The 23,769-nt window shown below is 40.9% G+C and overlaps 1 protein-coding gene across 1 annotated transcript in view; it reads right to left on the bottom strand.

The window, feature by feature from the left end:
* Positions 1-20,034, bottom strand: part of stim2b (stromal interaction molecule 2b) — a 46,525-nt gene extending 26,491 nt beyond the window's left edge. The window contains exon 1 of the mRNA XM_027134412.2: positions 18,673-20,034. Within this exon, the coding sequence (XP_026990213.1) occupies positions 18,673-18,832 (160 nt within the window). The 5' untranslated portion in view covers positions 18,833-20,034. The remainder of the gene's footprint in view (positions 1-18,672) is intronic.
* Positions 20,035-23,769: the final 3,735 nt, after the last annotated feature.

Genomic DNA, 23,769 nt, shown 5'->3' with positions numbered 1-23,769 from the left:
CTCTGCCTGGGATACGGTGTAACCTAACGTGAGAAATGACCAAAATCCTGACCGATTCCATAAGCCATAAACCCAGACTTCCAGAAAAGGAGAAGCAGCTAGAACGTGTAGAGCAGGAATGTGAGGATCAGAGACGAACATGATCCTACTGCAGACGGACGCCAAAAAGAGCAGAGAAAGAGAAGAAATAGGGAGTGAAAGGAAAACTGTGGCTTAATTAATGGTAAATGTGCCTTGATACCAAAATGTGAACGCTCGAAATGTATTCCGTTACACAAGGAGTCAGTGTATACGAACAGTTTAAACACACACACACACCTTGCAATGCTGTAACCTTTAGAGAAAAGAATCCTAGGAAAAAAATGTTTACTTAATTAATGGGGGGGGGGGGGGGGGGGGGGGGGGGGGGGGGGGGTTTGTCCCGTAATCTGAACTAGCACCACTGACTCATGTTTCCTCACTAGTCATTTATTTTCCTGGTGGCATTCAGGTGGCATTCAGCACTACTGGAAATACATTTAAACTAAATCAGGTGATAGACCATGACAGTGCAAAACTTGACTCTGTTCATATAGGGTCGGGTCAGCAATCGACGGAAATCTGGATGGATCATTTCCGCACGTGTGTGAAGGTGTAACAGCTTCTCAACTTCAATCAGGCTTCCGAGTTATTTACTTCTTGCTGTCTCTGTAGTTGGTTCAAAATCTTAGCCGATAGCGAAGCCGGTGCATAATTATGTACATATTAGCTTTTAACAGGTTTTCAGTTTGATGAAGAATGCTGTGCTTTAAAGGAAACACGTTTACGTACATACAGATTTAAATAAGCAATTAAGAGAGCCAAAGTGTGTCAGTGAGGCTGGAAGAGACAAAAGAAGAACCTCCACTGGAAATCTCATCTATTCAGTTATTTCACTCTGAACACCTTTCCTTCAGTGAAATGCTGACATTACAGATAGGACCTGGAGCCAATGGTCAAGCGAGATGCTAAAAATAATGTCAATATGTACGCAACAGCGTGTGTGTGAGCCATTCCGATTGTGTATTTGGCACAACCAGCATGTTTTTAATGCAGTCAATGAAACGTTCTTTGTTCAGTATGAACAGAAAATCAGCCAATCTGTGAGAATCGGATGAGCAAACCGGGTGTCGAGTGTTCATGTAAAGAGTGTATGGAATCTTCTAGAGAAAGTCTTCTGGGTGCTGAATTGTCATTAGGTTCACGCTCGAAACAAATACACTACTAGTCTAGTACTGTTTGGACGGATCAGCTCATGATAGACATTTCGTCACTTTTTTTGATTTTCTACAGTTTTCAACTAATTCTTATGACATTAAAACTTCACAGTAACACTGATTAACTAACTAAACTGTTTTAAGCTATATGTACAGTATATATAGACAAAGTTTGATCCGGATCTAAATTTGGACAGGGGCATGAAATTCACTGTGTACATATCCTCTGTTCACACCATTCTGTGTAAACTCTAGAGACTTCCCATGGGCTCTCTCTCTCTCTCTCTCTCTCTCTCTCCCCTTTCTCTCTCTCTCGGTTCAAGTCTCGGTTAATTGTTCTTCATTTTGATGTTTGATGTGAACATTAACTGAAGCTCTTTAGCTGCATCTGCATAATTTCCAGCCACATAATCAGCTGAGTTGATGTCTGCACGGGTGTTCCTATTAAAGTGACCAGCGTGTGTAAATACGCAAATCGACCCGCTGTTTGTACTTTGGACTGGTACGTAAGTCGGGTGTCCAAATGAATCCTCTCTGCCGCCAGCGCGCTCGTGAGCTCTGGCTTGCGGCAAAGGAGACGAATCATTTGGGAGATCTGTTTCATCCTCCCATAACACCAGCTGGGAAAAAAAGTCCCTTTAAAAACATAACTACTAATTACCTACCATAATTATTAATCACACTTCACCGCATTTTTATTAATACTGTTATTGTAATGAATATTAGCTAAGATTACAAACATGTACTGATAGCTAGAATAACTAGCACACACTGAGCTAAGCTTCAGAACCATATAAATGTTTACTGTAATAATTCCAGAGATGTTATTGTCCAGGCCTTGTGTTTCCTCAAGTGGCTCTAGCATGACAGGAAATAGGATGTCTCGCTGCTTGGACTGTGTAAACAAGGCCTTTCTGGTTGTGACACAAATCAACGTGGGAGCGTGTCAGGATGTCTGCGGGCGAAAAAAAAGGCTGTCTCTCTGTGTTAGGAACCGCATGCATACTGTATCTTCCCAAAAATTCTGTAGAAATCATCTAATTCCTATCTCATTCCATATTATTCCCATGGATGGAGTGGCACTTTACTGGGTAAGGTTGTTATAGTTTGTCCCGTGAACTGCTGTCAGTAATAGTAACAGTAGTCAGCTCTGTTTATAACACTCGTCCAAAGGGGTTCGACTGGCTTCGTTGAAAAATTACGAAGATATTGTTTCATTCTAAACGACCACAAAAATATTTAAACACTGTAGGAGGGGCATTTGGAGAGGAAATGATCCTGTGTCTCATAGACAAGCCTGTCTTATTACTCCCATATAGAAACCTTCAGCTCCAAACCTTTCCTTACCATACGTAAATGTTTATGTAGTTATTAACCTCAAATTATGACTTGTGTGATCCTGCTATTAGTACAAGTTGTCATTATGAAAGCTTGGTGTCTTTCTACAAGCTGTGAGGAAGCCTGCTGGATTCAATTCTTGGGATGGTTGCAGCTCTGTCACGGTGTGTGTGGAGGGTTCACGAGGGTCCAAGAAAAAAAGAACAGTGCAGAAGAACTGCTGACAGCTGAAGCATTACATGCTTGCCTCACCCTGCCAGGTCCCCTGAACCAGCCCTCATTAACACAAGCTGCATAGCCAGCCATTTAGACCCGTGAGAACAGTACTCTAAATACTGACACACTCATGAGACTCATAGAGCGCACCTTCAGACGTCGTCTACTGCTGTCTCAAATACGTGTCTTCACACTTCTGCCTAAATCGGGCTTCCTGTGTATGAGCTCTGGCTTCGTTGTAGTCAGGAAGCACTTCCTATGTGGTGCGCCACACGGCAATGTGTCATTTATTTTTTATTACTAGAAGATCCTAGAAAAACCAAAAGGAAACTTATGCATTGGGATTCTCACTGGAGGAAGTATATTAATTATTATTATTATTATTATTATTATTATTATTATTACTATTATTATTATACACGCACGCTTCGCCTAGAAGCCTAGTTACTATTACAAATGACATGAAGGTGTCTCACTTACTGAAAGTAAATCCGTGTTCCCGAATTACAGTTAACGGACGTACGGACTTCGCAAGTGAAAATACTCTATTTTCAACCTGGTATTTTTTTTTAAATTATTATTATTTTAACAAAAATGAGGTTTACGAAGATTACAGCGCTAGAATTTTAAAAAGCTCTTAACCGTGTGACACTAAATAAAGAGCACCCCATCACCACGAAGGTGTAAAGCTTTTGTTACTACAAACAGGAGGAGATAATGACATTTTATAGTTGCATGAAGTTATTTATTGCATATTCCTACCACAGCATTAGGGGCAAATGTGCGTTATAAATTAAAGGCTTTTATATCAGCTGTTGGGAGATATTTCCCAATATAATGTCTAATTTATTAAAGCAGCACTAGTGAGCAGGGTTTTTTTTTCCACAGCCATTATTCTGTGCTAAGAACCGGTAATTATGGCGAGTAACAGCTTTTTACGACACGACAGAATCCCTCGAACTGATCCTCGGTGCAGTGCGGCAGTCAGAACGCTCATGCTAATGCTAATGCATATATGTGTGTGTATGTATATATATATATATATATATATATATATATACACATATATATAAAAGAAGTATCGTTTAATAAATCTTAATAGTCAACAAGATTTATAATGTTCTAGGCAGTACAATCTAAACAGAAAGGAGTTATTTTATATCTAGCTAATCTGCTAATGTCACTGCGGTGATATAAACAGATGTATAACTGTTTTTTATTTATTTCTTGTTTGTTTGTTTGTTTATTACCTCTGTTTCTGATTATATTCTCTTTCTCTGATTGTTTTTTTGTTTTTACATCAGCACCTACATTTTAGATCATATATTTTTCCCCCGATAACGTTCATACTGTCTTTTTTATACCCTTTCTTTATCTATTTTTATTTCACTAATATTGGCTATTTTTGGACAGACCTACAAAGCATTTCCCTTGTTGTACTGTGTATGATTGTGTATGTGACGAATAAAATTGGAATTTGATTTTGATTCAAGTTCTCATATTAAAACAAATTCTGAAAGTGTGAAAGTGAAAGTGACCTGACATAAGGCTAAGTACAGTGACCCATACTCAGAATTGGTTCTCTGCATTTGACCCATCCAAAGTGCACACACACAGCAGTGAACACACACACACACACACACACACACTGTGAACACACATCCGGAGCAGTGGGCAGCCATTTATGCTGCAGCGCCCGGGGAGCAGTTAGGGGGTTCGGTGCCTTGCTCAAAGTTTTCGCATACCCCAGGTTATGGGGTCAGAGCGCAGGGTCAAGCCATAGGTCATACTCGGTCGTTTTATTATCAATCACCTAACTTGTACGGCTATGTAGCTATGTTCAGATTCTCTTCTCTAAAACACCTATGACAGTGTTACCGCCCTGACACTGAACTTGAACTTGGTTATGCAAACTTGCTGTCAAGGAAAAAAAGTACTTTCACATTTTGCATTCAGTGTTGTGGTGCTCCAGTCTGTAACACTTTCCCCAGGAGAAGGAGACTCATGAGGAAAAGCAAATAAGCAAATAAATACATAAATAAATACATAAATAAATACATAAACAAACAAGCAAACAAACAAAGGATAAATCTCATAGGTATGGCAGGCACGTGGTGTGGAGGGGACAACTTTGATTAATTTACTGTGCAGGCTAAGAATCCAACATCAGCATCAACTCTATTTTTGCAGTGATTAGCCTGATTTTCTGTGTGTGTGTCTGTGTCTCTCTCAATCTCTATGCATGACCCTTAAGAGCAGCATTCAGTGCCTTGCAATGTGAGAAGCAGTGGGCAAGGAGAAATCCAAACCAGTAAGCTCTCTCTCTCTCTGTGTCTGGGACTTTCCCCTCATTGAGAAATAAAATGGTATTCCTTACATCCAAACCACCCCACCATCTCTCCCTCTCTGCTTACCTATGTATCTGTATCTCTCTCTCCCCCTCCCCCCTCTCTCTCCACCTCACTCTCACTCTCTCCCCCTCACTCTCTCTCTCTCTCTCCCCCTCACTCTCTCTCTCTCCACCTCACTCTCACTCTCTCCACCTCACTCTCACTCTCTCTCTCCCCCTCACTCTCTCTCTCCACCTCACTCTCACTCTCTCTCTCCCCCTCACTCTCTCTCTCCACCTCACTCTCACTCTCTCTCTCCCCCTCACTCTCTCTCTCCCCCTCACTCTCTCTCTCCCCCTCACTCACTCTCACTCTCTCTCACTCTCTCTCTCCCTCACTCTCACTCTCCCCCCCTACTCTCTCTCCCCCCTCACTCTCCCTCTCCCTCACTCTCTCTCTCTCACTCTCTCATTCTCTCTCTCGCCCTAACTATCTCTCTCCCCCCTCACTCTCTCTCTCCCCCCCCACTCTCTCTCTCCCCCCTCACTCTCTCTCTCACTCTCACCCTCCCCCCCACTCTCTCTCTCTCTCTCTCACTCTCACCCTCTCCGCCCCACTCTCTCCCCCCCCCACTCTCTCTCTCCCCCCCTCACTCTCTCTCTCTCTCACTCTCACTCACTCTCTCTCCCTCACTCTCTCCCTCTCACTCTCTCTCTCCCTCTCCCTCACTCTCTCCCTCCCTCACTCTCTCTCTCTCCCTCACACTCTCTCTCTCTCCCTCACACTCTCTCTCTCTCTCTCTCTCCCTCACTCTCTCTCTCTCCCTCACACTCTCTCTCTCTCCCCCTCCCGCCGCACTCTCTCCTCTCCTCCCCTCACTCTCTCTCTCCCCCCTCACTCTCTTCTCCCTCCGCTCTCCTCTCTCCTCTCTCACTCACTCTCTCTCTCCTCACATCACTCTCTCTCTCCTCTCTCCCTCACTCTCTCTCTCTCTCTCCTCACTCTCCGTCTCGTCTACTCTCTCACTACTCTCTCTCTCTCCTCCCTCACCTCTCTCGCTCTCTCCCCTCACTCTCTCTCTCTCCCCCTCCACTCTCCTCCTCTCTCCCTCTCTCTCTCTCCCTCTCCCTCACTCTCTCTCTCTCTCTCCCCCCTCCCTCACTCTCTCTCTCCCCCCCACTCTCTCTCTCTCCCCCCCCTCTCTCTCCCTCACTCTCTCTCTCTCTCCCCCCCCCCTCACTCTCTCTCTCCCTCACTCTCTCTCTGAACAAGTAAAGTATCTTTCTGAAGTCTGAACATTTACCAGTGCTCAGGCACTTGGTTTTACTATGAAGAGGCTGCACATGTGCCTCGTATGCTCGCCACTTTAAGTAAATAAATAGGGTTAGACAAATGAAAAGCTAGAAACTTCCCATGGCATGTTGTATGTGTGTGTCCTGTTGAAGGGCATGTAAGCGTTGGTCCACAGCTGCATAAATACACAGTGTGCATTCCCCTTAAGCAGGTCTTAACACTTTAAATGCCCTTCCTCTTTTAGCTCTGTCCTAGTCACTCGCGGAAGTCACTGCTGTGCCACAAACTCACACTACACTACATCCTCTAGTCTAACCACAGAATAAAGCAACAAACACACATGACTTATAACACAATGTAACCACAAGCTACATTCGGCCTGACTGGACTTTTATAGACGACTGATGATGATCTGTACTGATCAAGTTCGCTTTTCACGTGATGAAGCTGTAATCAATCCCATAATAAATACGAGTGTCTGAATGCAAATGCGGCAATATATAATGACAAGATCAACACCCCAAATGCATCAGAGCACAAAGAAGTCGTTCTGTTCCGGTGATAGGTCAAACACGTGGCAGGAAGTCAGCCTAGGTTTACACGCTGTGTGATTTTCACTGTGACTCCAGTAACCATTTGGAGGACGTGAGGCGATTCCAGGACACGGGGATTACGCTCTGGTTCCATTTCAGAGATGCTTTCATAGAGGAAGGTGATGGGGATAAGACCGACATAGAAGTGAGAATCGATATTAGGTGTTCATGCGGATGCAGAAGTTGGCGCAGACAAGCCACACTGATTTATAAATATAATCACTGCTGTATTTAGCTCTTAGATGCCTGGGGGGCATCTTCTGTTCTGTTCCAAAAAAAAATAATTAACAGAACGTCGTCATTTAAATAACTACACTATGATTTTCCTGGTTGGATTAAACCTGTTACACTCCGAGTCTTTTGATGGTTTATGTTGTTGTTATCAGGAGAAGTGCCGAGTTACGTGAGCGAGAAACAGAAGTATGGAAGTATGGACATTTATTAAAAGTAAATAACTAACAAAGACGATTTAACTGTGATATAAAAAAAAGGAACGGGTGACACGAGAAAAGGATCGTATTAGGTGTTCAGACGCCATTTCTACAACATATGATATGTAACGTATCACCGTATATAGAGGTTACCTCACAAACCGCCAGCAAACGGTTTAAAAATAGTTTACTTTAACAATGGTAATTAAGAAAATGAACTTGTTTATACTAATAAAGTGTAATAAAACATCATGTAATAATGTATAATAATAATAATAATGTGGAATAAAACGTACACTTCCCATCCACTTTAATAGGAGAACCTGCTATCTCTGATAAGTTATCTACTCATTCGTTCACACAGATACAGCTAACAAGCTAGGCTCAGATCCCTGTTCCTGTCTGACACCAGTGGAACCGGGTGTAGTCTTCAAGCCCGTCCACCTCAAGCTTCGGTGTTTTGTTCGTGTGGAGATGCTTTTCTGCTCATCGCGGCTGTAAAGAGTGATTATTAACGTCACTATGTACATCAGTCCTGAAAGATCAACGTCTGTATAAACTCTACATGGTGTGTGGAAATCCCAGGAGGTCTGCAGTTTCTGAAATACTGATGTTTGATATGAACGTTAACTGAAGCTCTTGACCTGCACCAGCACCGCTTTCTGCACCGCTTCACTGCCACATGATCGGCTGATTGGATAACTGCATATTAAACTGGACAGTGAGTGTAGTTTTATTTTGTGGAAAATAAATATTATAATTTAAAAAAAAAAAAAGAAAAGTAACCCTGAAATGTTTGATAATACTATAGTTTACATTTTTAAAGATTAAGAACAAGAATTTAACATCAACTGCTTCTGGTTAGTTTGTAATAATGAAATAGAAATTGCAATAATAAATCAACATCTCAACACCGCATCATCATCTGGTCTAATCCTACTTGCAAGCATGTTTAAAGCAGAAGCATCTGAATTTATTTCTACACTTTAAAGGCAGCCGTCGCTCAGAAGAACAGAATGGAATCAAATCGAACTGATCAGATAAGAATGATATTACTGGCTCTCTTCACAACGATGTTCCTCATGCAATTCTGTCCATAATTAGTCCATCTGGGTCACTACAGCTCAGTGTGTGAGTGTGTGTGTGTGTTTTGGATTTCAGGTGCAAAACAAATGACCCCTAAGGCGAAGCTGAAGTCTAGTCTGACAGAATTGCTTAGTTATGAAAAACATTTAAGAGCCAGTGATCGTCACTGCTGTCATCCGCTTTCTCTGGTCCTAATGTGGAAAACACACACACACACACATCTATCAGGTCACATCTTACTGGAAAACATGACCCTGGTCTGTAAAAATACTCACATGTAGCAAAGAGTGCTAGAGAGGAAAGTCATCACTTTACTGGCAGTGTCAGAATTAAATGAGGTGATATCATGCAGGGAAGTGATATAATCCTTTATAAAATTATAAGATGAATCACTTCAGCATCGGGGTCTGGTAAAAGGGACGCAGCAAAAGACTAAACCATAATCAAATAGCGAAGAGAGAAAAAAAGAAGAAAGAAAGAATAAAACTTGGTTGGCGCATCATCACAAGATATTTAAAAAAAAATTAAATACAAGAGCTAATCTCATGACCCACTTGTGTGTGAAAGGTTGGGCAGTGACGGACTGCATAATATCGTAATTGCATAAATTAAAAATTACACACTTGTAACAAAAGATGGCCATATTCCCAACAAACTGTAATCAGATCCCAGTGACTTTTTATGGTGTACTGGGTTATGTGGTGATTGATTAATGATTAATGGTGTATTAATAGATCCTTATAAGTATAAAGCATGACAGCTGTCACCGTGACTCTGATAACACCGGCTGTGTGTAGCTTTCCGTAGCGGATCGGATCAGGAATCGGATTGTTAGCATTCTGTAGATGTACAATTACACGCCGTAGCCTCTCTTGCTATAGAAAGCAGTGCTGAGCAGATGCTGGACCGTACTCACAGCACTGATACTGATATTGTCCTGTATACTGTATGACCAAAAGCTGGTGGGCACCTGGCCATCACATCCATTTCTCCCTGTTGAGCATCCCATTTTAGGTTCACATCCCATGTGGGAATTTTCAGTTCATTCAGCTACAAGAACATGAGGTCAGGTGCCGATGTCTCTCTCTCCCTCTCTCTCTCTCTGTTTTACCACTGATCAAAAGGTTGTGAGTTTGAATCCCAGTTCCCTCAAGCTGCTGCTGGGCCCCTGAGCAAGGCCCTTACACATTAATTCCTCAGTTGTATAAAATGTAAGTTGCACTGTATGCGAGCGTCTGCCAAATGCTGGAAGTGAAAAGTAATGCCTTGATTGGGGGCTCGACAATGGCAGTTTGGTTTGCCTGGGATTTGAGCTCACAACTCGGGAAATATTACTACACACTATAATCATTTCTAGATAAAGACGTCACATCTGCGTTACACTTGTAAAAGAAGAGGCGATTTAACTGTGGTTCAGAGAAAGTTCTAGTTTAAAAAAAAAAGTTCTACAATTCAAAAAAAAATAGTAGAACTTAGTCCTTGATGGTAAATAATAATAATGATAATAAAAAAAAAAGTCGCTAGTGGTAAATAAAAGTAAAAATGGGGTAAACTGTAATTTGCCATTGGCCATCTTGGTACAAAACCTAAAGAAGAGTCTTGGGTACAACTCAAATATCGTCTTTGCCAGACAGGTTTTCAATTACGTATTTGTTTTAGTATCTCATACATGGCTTAACCCTCCCACCCTAGCTGGGGGCGAGCCAGGGCAGAAAAGATAAACCTTTCGTACTCATACAAATCCTGACTGTATCTACACATGCAGAATAGCAGAAGTACGGGAGGAAGCTCCGCTAAGAGAGACTATTCCCACCTCAACAAAACAAATGAACAGATCAACAAAACAATTGGCTAAATGAACAGAGAGGGAAAAAATACTTTATTAGCTACTTTTTTTTTTTGGCTGTGTTCCATCTTCTCTTATTCTGATCTGTTAATAAACATACCAGAAATATTCAAATACACCCTCTATATTTTGAGTTATACTCGTTTAAATTTGAGCGAGTTGTTTTCAAGTGAGAGGCTCAAAAATACGCCTCGGGTTGAACAGGTTACAACCAAACTTATAGCAGAGGAATTTAAAAAAAAAAAAAAAAAGCAGGCTGAAAAGCACAAAAGAATAACATTTTATGGCCTGTTTCTCAAAACTAGTTTGAATTATGGTGTTTGATAAACACTACAGTGGTGTTTAGTATGTGATCTCGTCTCCAGGGGAAAGCTAGGACAGGGCAGCACGTAAACCTTCATCCTGTGCTAACACTACAGAGAAGAGTCAACACACTGTGGATACACCAAATGTTGACTTTCCAATCTTTCTTCTTACAGTAAAGGCTCCTCTGACACTTAAACACACATCTTGTGTTTGCAGGTCTCAAAATAATAAATATCACATGGTATAATAATCGTTTTAAACAGCGCCATGCGTTGAAAAGTGTTACCGAAGTCTCTACGTCACCGAGCGTCCGGAGGTTAGAGATCTTTAGAGAAAGATTTCCTTCAGTAACTGTGAGCTCAAATCACATAAAACTGACAGAAAGTCACTGCTGGAGCCTTGAGCAAAGCAGGTAGAGCTCATGTGTATGCCTGCAACTTATTATTCCTTACGCTTGGATTAAAAAAAAGGAGCTGCTGAATTATTCTGTACAGCAGGTGGTTACAGACTCGCAGCTCTACACCGCCTTAGGATCCTTCGACCGATATATCACCGCTGATAATGTTTTTTTAAACCTACTGTTGTAATATTAATACCAAGATCATTTGAGTACTCAGGCTAGGACACAGAAATAAAGGCCATGCTCTTCAAAATGATTCATTAATGATGGACCTGTTGAATCCACCTTAAACGGCTCATTTATTATTAACGAATCTCTCCATGAATCTGAAATGTTCGTAGGCTCACATGAGAATCGAGAAAAGAAAAAAAGAAAAAGAAAAAAAAAAAAAGAGAGAGAACATCTTGGTTTAGTGCGTACTCCCTAAAACCGAACATCGTCATCCAACCAGCTGAATTTTCAAATCGATTTATTTGTATAGCGCTTTGCAGAAGAATAGAAACAGACTAAAAATTTGAAAGTTTCAAATTAAGTTGCTATATAATCTCTAAAGTCAAGCCGGGGGCGTCGATGGCAAAAGGAAGAACTCCCTGAGATGATATGAGGAAGAAACCTTGAGAGGAACCAGACACAAATCTGGTCATCTGGGTGATACTGGAGGGTAAATAATATAAATGTGAATAATGTCCTTTCTACAACAGTTTATAGTTAAGAGGAATTGAGTAACTAATAGTTCAGAGTGATTTCTGAGTTCAATACAGACTTAACACTAATTCCTTCCTGGTTAAGTCTTCAAATAATCGCTGAGGACGACCCGAGCACAAAGCTGACCGACTCAACAGTAGTCCAAAACAGTTAAAATATTAAAGCCACGAGTGGGGAAAGAGAGTCACAAAGCGAGTATATGAAGTGGGGTCACACGCTATAAGTGTTTGAACAGATGGACCTTAAAGACTCAACAACATGCTTTAATAATGCATGAGCTCATTTTTTTAAGTTTAAGATTACAGCCAATTAAAGTGTGTCAGTGATGATCATTTTCCTCATGCATTTTTATCGACTTGAAGAAATGAGTGTCGTACTTCATACCGGTCAGACAAGCCGGTGAAACTCGACCGAGTATCTTTTGTATCGCCCTGAATCAGTCTGACTCAACATTATGATAACACCTGGCTTCTGCTGCACCCACACTTCACCTACTGCCTAGAAAGAATAGAAGTGCAGTGGCTCTGAAATGCCAGAGAGGCTCAGTGTTAATACAATGTAAACAAAACGTGGCACAAGCTAGAACTGTGTGTGTGTGTGTAATTATTATACACACACACACACACAGTATATACACACATACAGTATATACACACACACACACACACACAATATATACACACACACACACACACACACACACACACACACACACACACACACAGAGTATATACACACATACAGTATATATACATACACACACACACACACACACACACACACCTACATATACACACAAACAGTTGTATGCAAAAGTTTAGGATCCCCTGACAATTTCCATGATTTTAATTTATAAATATTTGGGTGTTTGGATCAGCAATTTCATTTTGATCTGTCAAATAACTGAAGGACACAGTAATATTTCAGTAGTGAAATGAGGTTTGTTGAATTAACAGAAAATGCACAATATGCATCAAAACAAAATTAGACATTATTAGATAATTAGATTATTATTTTGAAATAAAAATCATGGAAATTGTCAGGGGTTCCTAAACTTTTGCATACGACTGTGTATACACACACACACACACACGCATCTACATATATGTATAGATGTGGGTGTGTGATATATATACACACTAGGGCTGGGCAATATGGCTGAAAACTGGTCGATATCGATAATTATTAATATTTCTATGACCCATTTAAAATAAGGACCAGGAGAAAGACATATTACATTTAAACATTTTTATTTTAAAAATAACCTTCCTCTGATCATAATTCCCTCAGTTATTAAGACAGAAATGTCAACAACCAGGAAAACTCAAATAAATAAAATGTAAGCATATGTCTAAAGTCACAACGAACACTTAATTATCTCTTAACATTTAAAATGCGAAATGAAAGAAAATGTAAGAAATGCTTAATAAAGTGTAATAAAATAGTACAAAGTGTTAAATAAAAACATAGTAAAACGGTCTTGCATAATTTGCAGACGACATTGGTCTGACTACGGCCAGACTTATAATATCCAAAAAACCGCCATACTGGCAAGCTGACTTTTCCTCTTATTTACAATTTCCTCGCTCGCTGCGGCTCATTTTCTGCTTATAAGTCGCCGGTTACTGAAACGGAATCCAGCACCAGCACAAGACAACGATATGGCGCAACCAAACGTGATACTGATACATAATTGGCTGTTAGCGTGTCACTCCCTATGTTGCTAGGTTACCAGAGAGTGAGTGCCTTTGTTATCGCAACCAAACGTGCTTCGCAACCTCTGTTTTCATCTGACGAAGAATAAAAAAAAAATCTAACGTTTTATCGAACACATTTTTTATTGATATCGATCACGTGTCTATTGCGATGCATATCATTATCTTTTTATCACCCCTCCCTAACACACACACACACACACGCACGGAAATGCTATTCTCTAATCGGCCAATCGTGTGGCAGCAGCACAATTCATGAAATGCAGACAAATGTCAAGATCTTCAGAACATCAGAATGAAGAAAAAGTGTCATCTCTGTGACGTGTCATCGGGGTGCGAGTACACTTTGGAGAAGTGCGTGCCACAGATTTCTGTTCTTGACTGACACGAGTGGAAGCTGATGTGCTCTTCTGCGGCTGTAGCGCATCCACCTCAACATGGTGTAATGCTTTTCGATGGTTTGATCATTTGATTTACCAGTTCCTTCCTGGCAGCTTGAGACAATTGTTCAATTTCCTTTCACCTCTCTCATCAACTAAATGTTTCCACACACAGATCTGTCACTCACTCACTCACATTCATTCGTTCTGATGTTTGACGTGAACCTTAAGTGAATCTGCAGACTTTTATCTACAGGAGTTTAAACATTGTGCTGCTGCCACCTGATAGTTCAGCTGATTAGATGAAAGTGCATTTGGACGCGAGTTATTATACATGACAAAGTGGACAGTGAGTGTATATGAGTGGATAAGCAAAAAATTTGGGGGGATATAAATATGATAGTGTCGTTGGAGCGGAGAAGGTTAAGGGCCTTGCTCAGGGGCCCAACTGAGGCAGCTTAAAAGCACTGGAGCTTCAACCCTGATCCTCCAATCAACAACCCAGTGCCTTAAACACTTGAGCCACCATAGAGATCGAACATTTCTAACAAAATGTTTGAGAGACTCAAAAAAGTTTTATCTCCTGACCAGAATATTCAGCTGTTTAATGAGGCATATTTCTGTTTTGCTAAACATATTAGCACAGTCTATGAGGACTTTATCTTTAGACATATCAGGTCTACCAACCAAGTGCCTTTAATAACCCTGATGAAACTCATACAAACTCATTACAACATATAAACTGCAGATGTTGTAAACCTGACAGTTTGTTCATCAATGCACAATCCGGTGATGTTCTTAACTGTACAAGCAGCTGAGACATGAATACTGAATGAGTTTCACTCCCAGTCTGTGTGATAGGCATCGAGAGCAGTGCAGGAAATTCCAGCAGCGCTCAGTTTGCACCCGGGAGCCCTTTACTGACCCGCAGCCCTTATTTACATATATACAAATAGTCACTCTCACTCAGTCAAGCCACCCACAGACTCGCACAGAACCGCACCCACGCACACACCCACACACATACACTCCTTTTGCTTTGTCTAGTTCTTATATATTCTAAACATTTTTTCCTAAGGCATTAGAAAACACTGGCAGTTGTTGTTAATTGTTTTACCGGACACTTCCAGGAACACACACACACTCAAGTACTCCAGTTCTCACATACTCTAAACATTATTTTATTTTCTAAAGCATTAGAAAATACTGGAAGCTGTTTGCATAATTGTTTTCTCTCACACTTCTATTCCCATGTACACATAGAGAGACACACAGAGAGAGACACAGAGAGAGACACAGAGAGAGAGAGAGAGAGAGAGAGAGAGAGAGAGAGAGAGAGAGAGAGAGAAAGAAACACAGAGAGAGAGGGGGGAGACAGAGAGAGACAGAGAGAGACAGAGAGAGAGAGAGAGACAGAGAGAGAGAGAGAGACAGAGAGAGAGAGAGAGAGAGAGAGGAGACACTCTGCATAGCGGCAGATGACCCTTGCAAAGTGCTGGTTGGGAAATGGGTCATTCCCAAAGTCCCAGAAGACCTTTAAAGGACACACAGACAGAGCCTATGGGAATTGTGGATCTTTCTGACTCTCCAAACACACACACACACACACACACCCACACACACACACACACACACCCACAGCATTCATACTAACAAGCATTAGTACTGTAATTGACCAAAAAGGCCTGGCTGATGCACTGCGCTCATACAGAAGCTGTAAACACAGTGTGTGCTAAATGACTTAAGTAAATACATCAAGTAATGAAGCCTGATAAAAAAGTGTGGGAATCAGCCCACAGGATTATGCAACACATCTCACAGCCAGTTGCATTCGGTCTTAACTCTCACAGGCAGCTCTGCTCTCTCTCTCAGACATAATGCTGTGACGCCTCAGGAATGCCCTGTCATCTGTAAAAGCAGATGCTAATCAATGTCTTTTTTGAGAACAAGACGCATTTACACATCCGTATTTGTTTGGCTCCATTTGGGTGTTGAAAGAAAGAAAGACAGACAAACAGACACAGCCAGACAGAAAGAAAGAAAAAGAGAGAGTGCAAGAGAGAAGGAAAAACAAAGAGCTCAATAAATATTTAGTCGCATACAAGAGTACTTGACAAATTGCAAAAACAATCGTCCATCTCTCTGTACACGTTTTTCCTCTAAACTTCAACAGGTCTCTTTTCAAAGCAAAAAAGGAAGAAAAAAAAAAAAAAAACTCCATCAGAAAAGGCTAGAATGGACAGATATGTATATGATAATGTGTGACAGCAGCAATAAGGTGTATTCTACTAACAGAGGTGCTGAAAGTACTGAAATTCTTTCCTCAAGTAAAAGTGCTAATATTTGATTTAACAGCAATGTGTTTTTGGTGTTATATAAACAGTTCTTCTGCAACACACAGTAAACACTTTTTGTGAGTCTAACAAAGGAAGTAACAAGCATATTAACACCACGGGAGTCAGGCTCAAGGGAAGACATAAGCTAGCGCTTTGCAAAAGTGCAGCAACTCCGTACTCAAATCTCAAGCCCTTAAATCACACACTGACTGCTGACAGTAATGATAAAATCCAAGCACAAGTGGGAAAACATCAAAATGCTAACTAACAAAAGCTTTCTTCCTAATCTCTCAAGTGCTAGCTAACACGCTAGCTGAATGCTAACAGCTAGCTAAAACAATACAAACTGAAGCAATAAATACCAAGCGTATATCAGTTAACATTCAGATCAAATACTTACAATCGTCTGAGGCTAAAATATCACCATTACATTTACAACATTTAGCAGATGCCCTTATCCATTTTTATACAGCTGAGCAATTAAGGGGGTTAAGGGCCTTGCTCAGGGGCCCAGAAGTGGCAGCTTGGTGGACGTAGGAATCGAACTCACAACCTTCCGATTGGTAGCCCAACACCAGATCACTTTACACATACACACACCGGTTTATCCAGAGTGCCTCACATCTACCACAATCGAAATTATTTTCCCATCTTAAGAATTTTGATAGGCAGGATTTAGTTATAAGCACCTATCTAGAGCGTGTACTTGGCAGGCTAGAGGGGGTTCCAGCTGGAGAGACAGCAATCTGTCAGGTCAGCCTGATTCAGGCCAGACGGCTGAAACGATACACTGTCATTAAATCCTGGCCCGGGATTGAGAAAACAGCTGTGTGTGACAGATCTAGCCAAGACTATCCAGCTGAATTTGGGCCACATACGTTCAGCCATGTTAGCCATGACCCTCACTATCCTATGGCCCATTCACACAGGCTCTTGAAAGCAGTGTCATGTTGCAGCAACTCAAGACAAACTTGGGCTTAAGTGTTTAAACGCTATGCATTACAGCGGAGATCGGAGCACAACGTCAGAAATCACAGGCAATCTGCGCCAAAGCATATGTCGCTAATTGAAACAAATTTCAAACCGGGAATCCTCTCTGGTCATGTTCCACAACAGTAGAGCAAACAGGCCTTTAGTTTCAGAAAAACACCCATCTCAGTGAGAAGAAAATGCTAGAAAATGAAATCCACAGAGATACAACTGTTACTTATCCGAGAGCATCTGTTTGTCCTGGAGTTCTAGTAGATTTGGTTATTACTATATAACGAGATCATATTACTATATCAATGTGATAACATTCAGGTCTACAAGACTAGCTCAATGATCTCAATGAGTGTTGAATAATTAAATACATGAGATATGCACCTTTATAGTTGTGTCTGAACTACGTTTGGGTTTGTTTAGTTTGTTTTTTGTTGGTTTTACTGCCAAATATTTATTTGAAACTGCTCTGTGGGGGAATGAAAACAATCAAATTCAGGTATTTGCTGAATGTTCAATCTGATGTGTGACACTGGGGTATGTAATGTGGTAACTGTCATAATGTGATAATGATCATAGTATTATTGTTATTATTATTGTGTTTAATGGAACAGACAATGTGACCTAACTCAGGGCTGAACTTTGTGTTCAAGGAGGATTTTTCCTCCAGTTTCCTCTCAGTGCTCTATTACACACCCCTTAGGTGTGAGCAAGTATGTAAATGTGGTGTGCTGTGATGGACTGGCATCTCATCCACAGTGGCTTCACGATCATGCCAGGTGTTTCTGAGACAGAATTCAGACCCGCCGTGACCTTCACCACGACAAAGTAGTTGACTGAAGATGAGTGGGAGATGCTCGCAAAAGGAAGTGCTCAGTGATTGGATGGAGGGGTTTTCATATTGCAGCATTCTGTATAGGTGAGCAATAATATAGAAGCAACATATGAGACATTTGGGTGTATGAGAGAGAGACAGAGAGAGAGAGAGAGAGAGAGAGAGAGAGAGAGAGAGAGAGAGGAGACAAAAGGAGAGGGGGGACAAAAGGAGAGAGAGAGGGGAGACAAAAGAGAGAGAGAGAGAGAGAGAGAGAGAGAGAGAGAGAGAGAGAGAGAGAGAGAGAGAGAGAGATTCCCTGCTCTATGTTGGGAATCCTGAGGTTTACCTTCTCACTGCTGAAAGAGGAAGTCAGTCCCCTTCTCGAAGCAATGACGATGTAACACCGTGATAAACACAGCAATAAAATTGTCTACTGTAAACTGTAATTAGTTGCTGATGGGAATCTCCACACACACACACACACACACACACACACACACACACACACACACACACACATAATCTTTAACCACTGCACATCAAAGAGATATTCTGCTTTCGCCCAGGAGCGAGTCTGCTGTAAGGATTAGCCCTTTTAGCCGTGTAAGCAACCAGGATGTGTAGAATACCTTTACCGAAAAGCGTTTGGAGGCTTTAAACTTACCTGGAGGTGACACAATGGTGGTGTCTGAAGCAGCCAAAGCTCCTGAGAAGATCAGCTCTAATCCCACGAGCGCACAGATGAACAGTCCACGTAGCACGAGCGCTAACCCAGACAACTGAGACATGATGGACGAACAGCTTTCAGTTCCTCCCACACACATACACACACACAGTAAAACAAAAAGGGCTTAGTGAAATCAAATTAAATCAAAATAAAGCCGCCGTCCAAAGTGTCGGGGAGAAAAAGTGTAGCCTTAAATTCAGCAGAAAGCAAAAGGCCAGACACAGGATCAGTCACAACACCATTGGGGCTCGCGCGCACAAGATCAGCTATAAAAACACAATTACAGAAAAGCCTTGCTCTCAACCAACACCTCAGTTACTCCCTAAGTCAAGTCCCAAAGATAAAAATAAAAGTGTGAATTGATGAAGAATTTCCGATTTGGGGACATCCCTTCTAACCAGGTGCACAAAAAAAACAGGCAGCCTCCAAAAAAAAAAAAGAGGAGAAAAAACAAAAAAGCAGGTTAATATAGAGAGATATATAAATATAATGTGTATATATAAGCATCCAGTGCGTTGCAGGAGTCTGATCCTGACGACTGGCCTCAGCTTAAATGATCAGTAATAGTTCCACAGAGAGAAGGCGAACATCGTGTGTAGTCTCTCCAGCATAGCGAACTGAATACACGGTGTGAAGAAGATCCGCCTCCACGAACTGCACGGTGTCACATCCCGTCCTCAGTGCCCATGCAAATCCAAACTGAATATATCCAAATAGTTACGGGCTTCGAGGACACATCTTGCACGGGTCAGCAGGGGTGCATGCCGGGTCCTGTGCTGTCCGTGTGTGGCATCGTATCACCACCTTCGCAGTCGATGCAGAAGTGAACAGCAGGGGCGGAAGAGTCTTTATGCAAATCGCTTCACTCTTCAGCGTCTCCAGCTGTGACGCTGTGATCAGCGCGAGACCATCACAGTAGTGTCAAATTTAGGCTGCGGGTTCTTTCTCGTTTGAACACAACATTCCGTGCGATCCCTAAACGAACAGCAGCGACAGTGCAGGTAGTAAAGTGATATGCAGACCAGGTGAAGCATGAAAATGACTGTCGGAATGGGAAAGATAAAGAGCGCGCGCGCGCACGCGCCAGAAGTTGTGTTTGGGGAAATCCTGACACACGGAAACACCGATGTTGTCCAACACTTCCTGCTTTACTGCTCAGACGTGCTGAAGATGCGGCGTCCATCAGTCGGCGTTTTCATTTCAATCACGTTAGGATTAAAAAAAACCGACGTTTTAGCTCCAACTTCCCCTTAGAATCAACACAATGCCGCTAGGCAAGTTTTCATCTGTGGGGTGAGCTGTGATTGGTCAGACTGTCCCAACATGGCAGAATCTGATTGGTTGGTGCTGGGAGACGATTAAAATGCAAAACGCGGGAATATTAACGTCAATGTAATTCAGTTTTCTTTCTTTTTTCTTTTTTTTTTTAATGTTGAACTTTTGTTAAATCGATTCGTTTTGAACTAATTCATTATTCATTAACAGTGGGTTGGACCTGGTTCCAAATCTACTGAGATTTATCCAAGACGACCAGAAAAGGGGGCGTGGCCTCAGCTTTCAGGGCAAAGTAGCTCGTGCCTGCTAGCCGCTTAATGTCGCCAGATGACGCAACAGATTATTTGTATATTCATTGAATCTACATGGTAATTTGTATATTTGTGAGTGTTTGGTAAAGGAAGATATAGAATAGAATAAGAATATAATATTATAGAATAGAATAGAATAAGATAATAACAAGCTAACTATTTCGCTTATTATTGTCTATAAGCTAACTATTTATAAAATCCATCAAACAATTTATTTCTATTTGAATTTCTATATCATTTCTATCAATGAAACCACTAGGCCTGTGGTAGCCTAGTGGTTAAGGTGTTGGGGTACTAATGAGAAGGTTGTGAGTTCGATCCCAGGTCCACCAAGCTGCCACTGTTGGGCCCCTGAGCAAGGCCCTTAACCCTCAATTGCTCAGTTGTATAAAAATGAGATAATGTAAGTCGCTCTGGATAAGGGCATCTGCCAAATGCTGTAAATGTAAAAACACACAAAAGTTAGAAGAATATATTTGCTTGCGTATGTAAATGCAATATAAGAATTTTGTGTCAATTATTATTTATATGTGAAATATGTGAGATACAATGAAAAATACAAAAGAAGCGCTAAAGAAAAAAAGCGGAACTAAAACTAAACATTTACAGGTCTCAGGAAAAACATGTTTTTATTACTGGTAAATGTTTGCACAGAAAACAAGTTAAAAGAATAATATACGATTATGGGTGGGACACAAGATAGTGATCAGTGATTGGTCAGTCAGGCAAAAGTTATCAGTGATTGGTTGTTAGGGACAATGATGATCAGTGATTGGTCAGTGGGGCGATCATTATCAGTGACTGGGAACAATGATGATACATCATTACACACTGATGTTGTATATACTGTAAATACTGCAGCAGCTGTTTAAAATCCTTTATTTAGGAATCAAGAATTAGTTGCACATGGCACAATATCTTGCTGCACAGCACTCTACACAACACTGGAGGCATGCTTGATTGTTGTTGCTTTCTCCCATTGCTTCTGCACTTACATGGGAAGGTACATGGGAAATCACCCAAACGACTGTATGTAAATATGAATGGACATTGTAGCAGATGTATAAAAGAGAAACCGATACATGACTGAGGTGCTGTTGTGGCCAGCTGCAGTACCCGGGTGATCCGATGATAATTAAAAGTGCACGGTTCATCAGGTGATTGACAGTTTTGTACATGGCATTCAAGCCTCGTGAACTTGCACACACTATTCAACACATATCCAAAGCTTTGGAATGTTCTGTAGCAAAGCCATGACTTGTTCTGCTGTAAACTACAGAGCAAGTTCTTTGCATTGATGGCATAATCTAAGCAGATTACATTGCTACATTTCAAACATTTACTATTGACTGACAAACCTTAGCTAACACTCAGGGGAACTTGGTAGGTTAGCCAGTCACAAGCCACTTGTTTTTAAAAGTACTCCATACGGGTCACTTATCTCTGATGTCAGAGCTAGATGCAAAACGTAGGTTGTGTTCAGTATAAATGATGATTGCTGTATACCTGTTTATTTTCAGTTGCTACTTTACATCAGCTACTTGCATTACTTTGATTAACATGATGGCTCATCCAATGCCATCTAGCTAGCAACGGTAGCTCTGAAGTCTTTTCCTGGCAAAGGTGAAATCAATATACTTGCAAAAACTACAGTTCAGCATTTTGCATATTAATTAATAATGCTGTACCTACAACTTTAAGATTGCAAATGATGATGCAGCATCTCACACAATAATTTGCACTAATAAGTGAGCACTACGGTGACGGTGACCTTCAAGTCGACCAAGAAAGGCTTTAAAACTGCACTATTTGAATAATTGGCTACAGAGTAAATCAAGACTTTGTCTACTCATATATGCAGTCATGTAAATATGAAATGTATAAAACTAATTTACCCACAATCCAATGAGTTTAAAAATAATATTGTAGTGCTTAACTTCTCATCTTCTATAACAGAGCCTGCTCATGTCTTTCTTTCTCTAACAGACCTATTAGATTAAATCACTGAGATTTTATTTACTAATGATGAGCATATTACACACTGGAATTGCTTCCAGGTTGATTTTAAGTTAGTTAGTGTTGCTCCGAACCTTTAACAGTATAAAAAGCTTAATTTCTGGTTCTTAGTAATGTAGCTAAAATTAAAAATAACAAGATGCACAAGAAACAGAGTTAGAACTGGTTTGGATAGTTGGTGTGTACATTTTTTGTCTGTGAGGCATTTTGATTGCCAGACCGAAAAGTCCCAAACCCTCTAGGCAACACTGAGTGAAGTTAGACACAAGAATAACAGAGCTTTAAAAACAAGCAGGGATTCAGAAGCGATAAGCAGGTCACGGCATGGGAAGCTGCACAAACAGGTGACAGATGGGCCCAGAAAAGCCACCTTGCAGAGCTGGTGTGTGTGTGTGTGTGTGTGTGTGTGTGTGTGTGGTACAAGGAGGGAGAAGCAGCTCAAAAAAAATTGAAGGGAGGCAAAATTTGATATGAGCACACAGGCGGGAGCAAAGGAGGCAAACAGCCAAGCAAAGAGCAGGGGGATCTAGACAGGCTAAGCACATGGAAAAGAAGTTAAGAGGGTGCTTTACTGTAAGCCAGGGTGCCTCTCTGCTAAGTTAATGATGCTAACATTAGCTATGTCTAAACCCACAAATGAACCAACTAAATATTTTGTCATAAACGTCAGCTGGGGAATGTGTCAAATAGTGGGCATATTAGTGGTCTCAGTAGCACGCCCAGTAATGTGATTTGGTCATAGCCAGTGTGAGCCAAAGGTTGCACACTATCTTCTTAAATAAATTATACATACAAAATGTCAGCACTGCTGAATTCCCCGAATCTGATATATATATACGTATATATGTATATATATATACGTATATATATATACGTATATATATATATATATATATATATATATATATATATATATATACACATATATATACTGTGTGTGTATGTATGCATGTATGTGTGTGTGTGTGTGTGTGTGTATGTATGCATGTATGTGTGTGTGTGTGTGTGTGTGTGTGTGTATATATATATATAATGTATACAGTACAGACCACAGTTTGGACACACCTTCTCATTCAAAGAGAACATTTAGCACTTGTTGGCCCTTTTGCCTTCACTCTGCAGTCCAGCTCATCCCAAACAATCTCGATTGTGTTCAGGTCCGGTGACTGTGGAGGCCAGGTCATCTGGCGCAGCACCCCATCACTCTCCTTCATGGTCAAATTGCCCTTACACAGACTGGAGGTGTTTGAGGTCATTTTTTTTCCACACTTTTTTGTTATGTATATAATTCCACATTATATACATTATTATTATTTATTCCACATTATATACATTATTATTATTTATTCACACACTATGTTAATTCATAGTTTTGATGCCTTCAGTGTGAATCTACAATTTTCGTAGTCATGAAAATAAAGAAAACTCTTTG

Source organism: Tachysurus fulvidraco, chromosome 1 (genome assembly GCF_022655615.1).
Source record: "Tachysurus fulvidraco isolate hzauxx_2018 chromosome 1, HZAU_PFXX_2.0, whole genome shotgun sequence".
Taxonomy (NCBI): Eukaryota; Metazoa; Chordata; class Actinopteri; order Siluriformes; family Bagridae; genus Tachysurus; species Tachysurus fulvidraco.
This window is presented reverse-complemented; position numbering and strand designations above follow the sequence as displayed.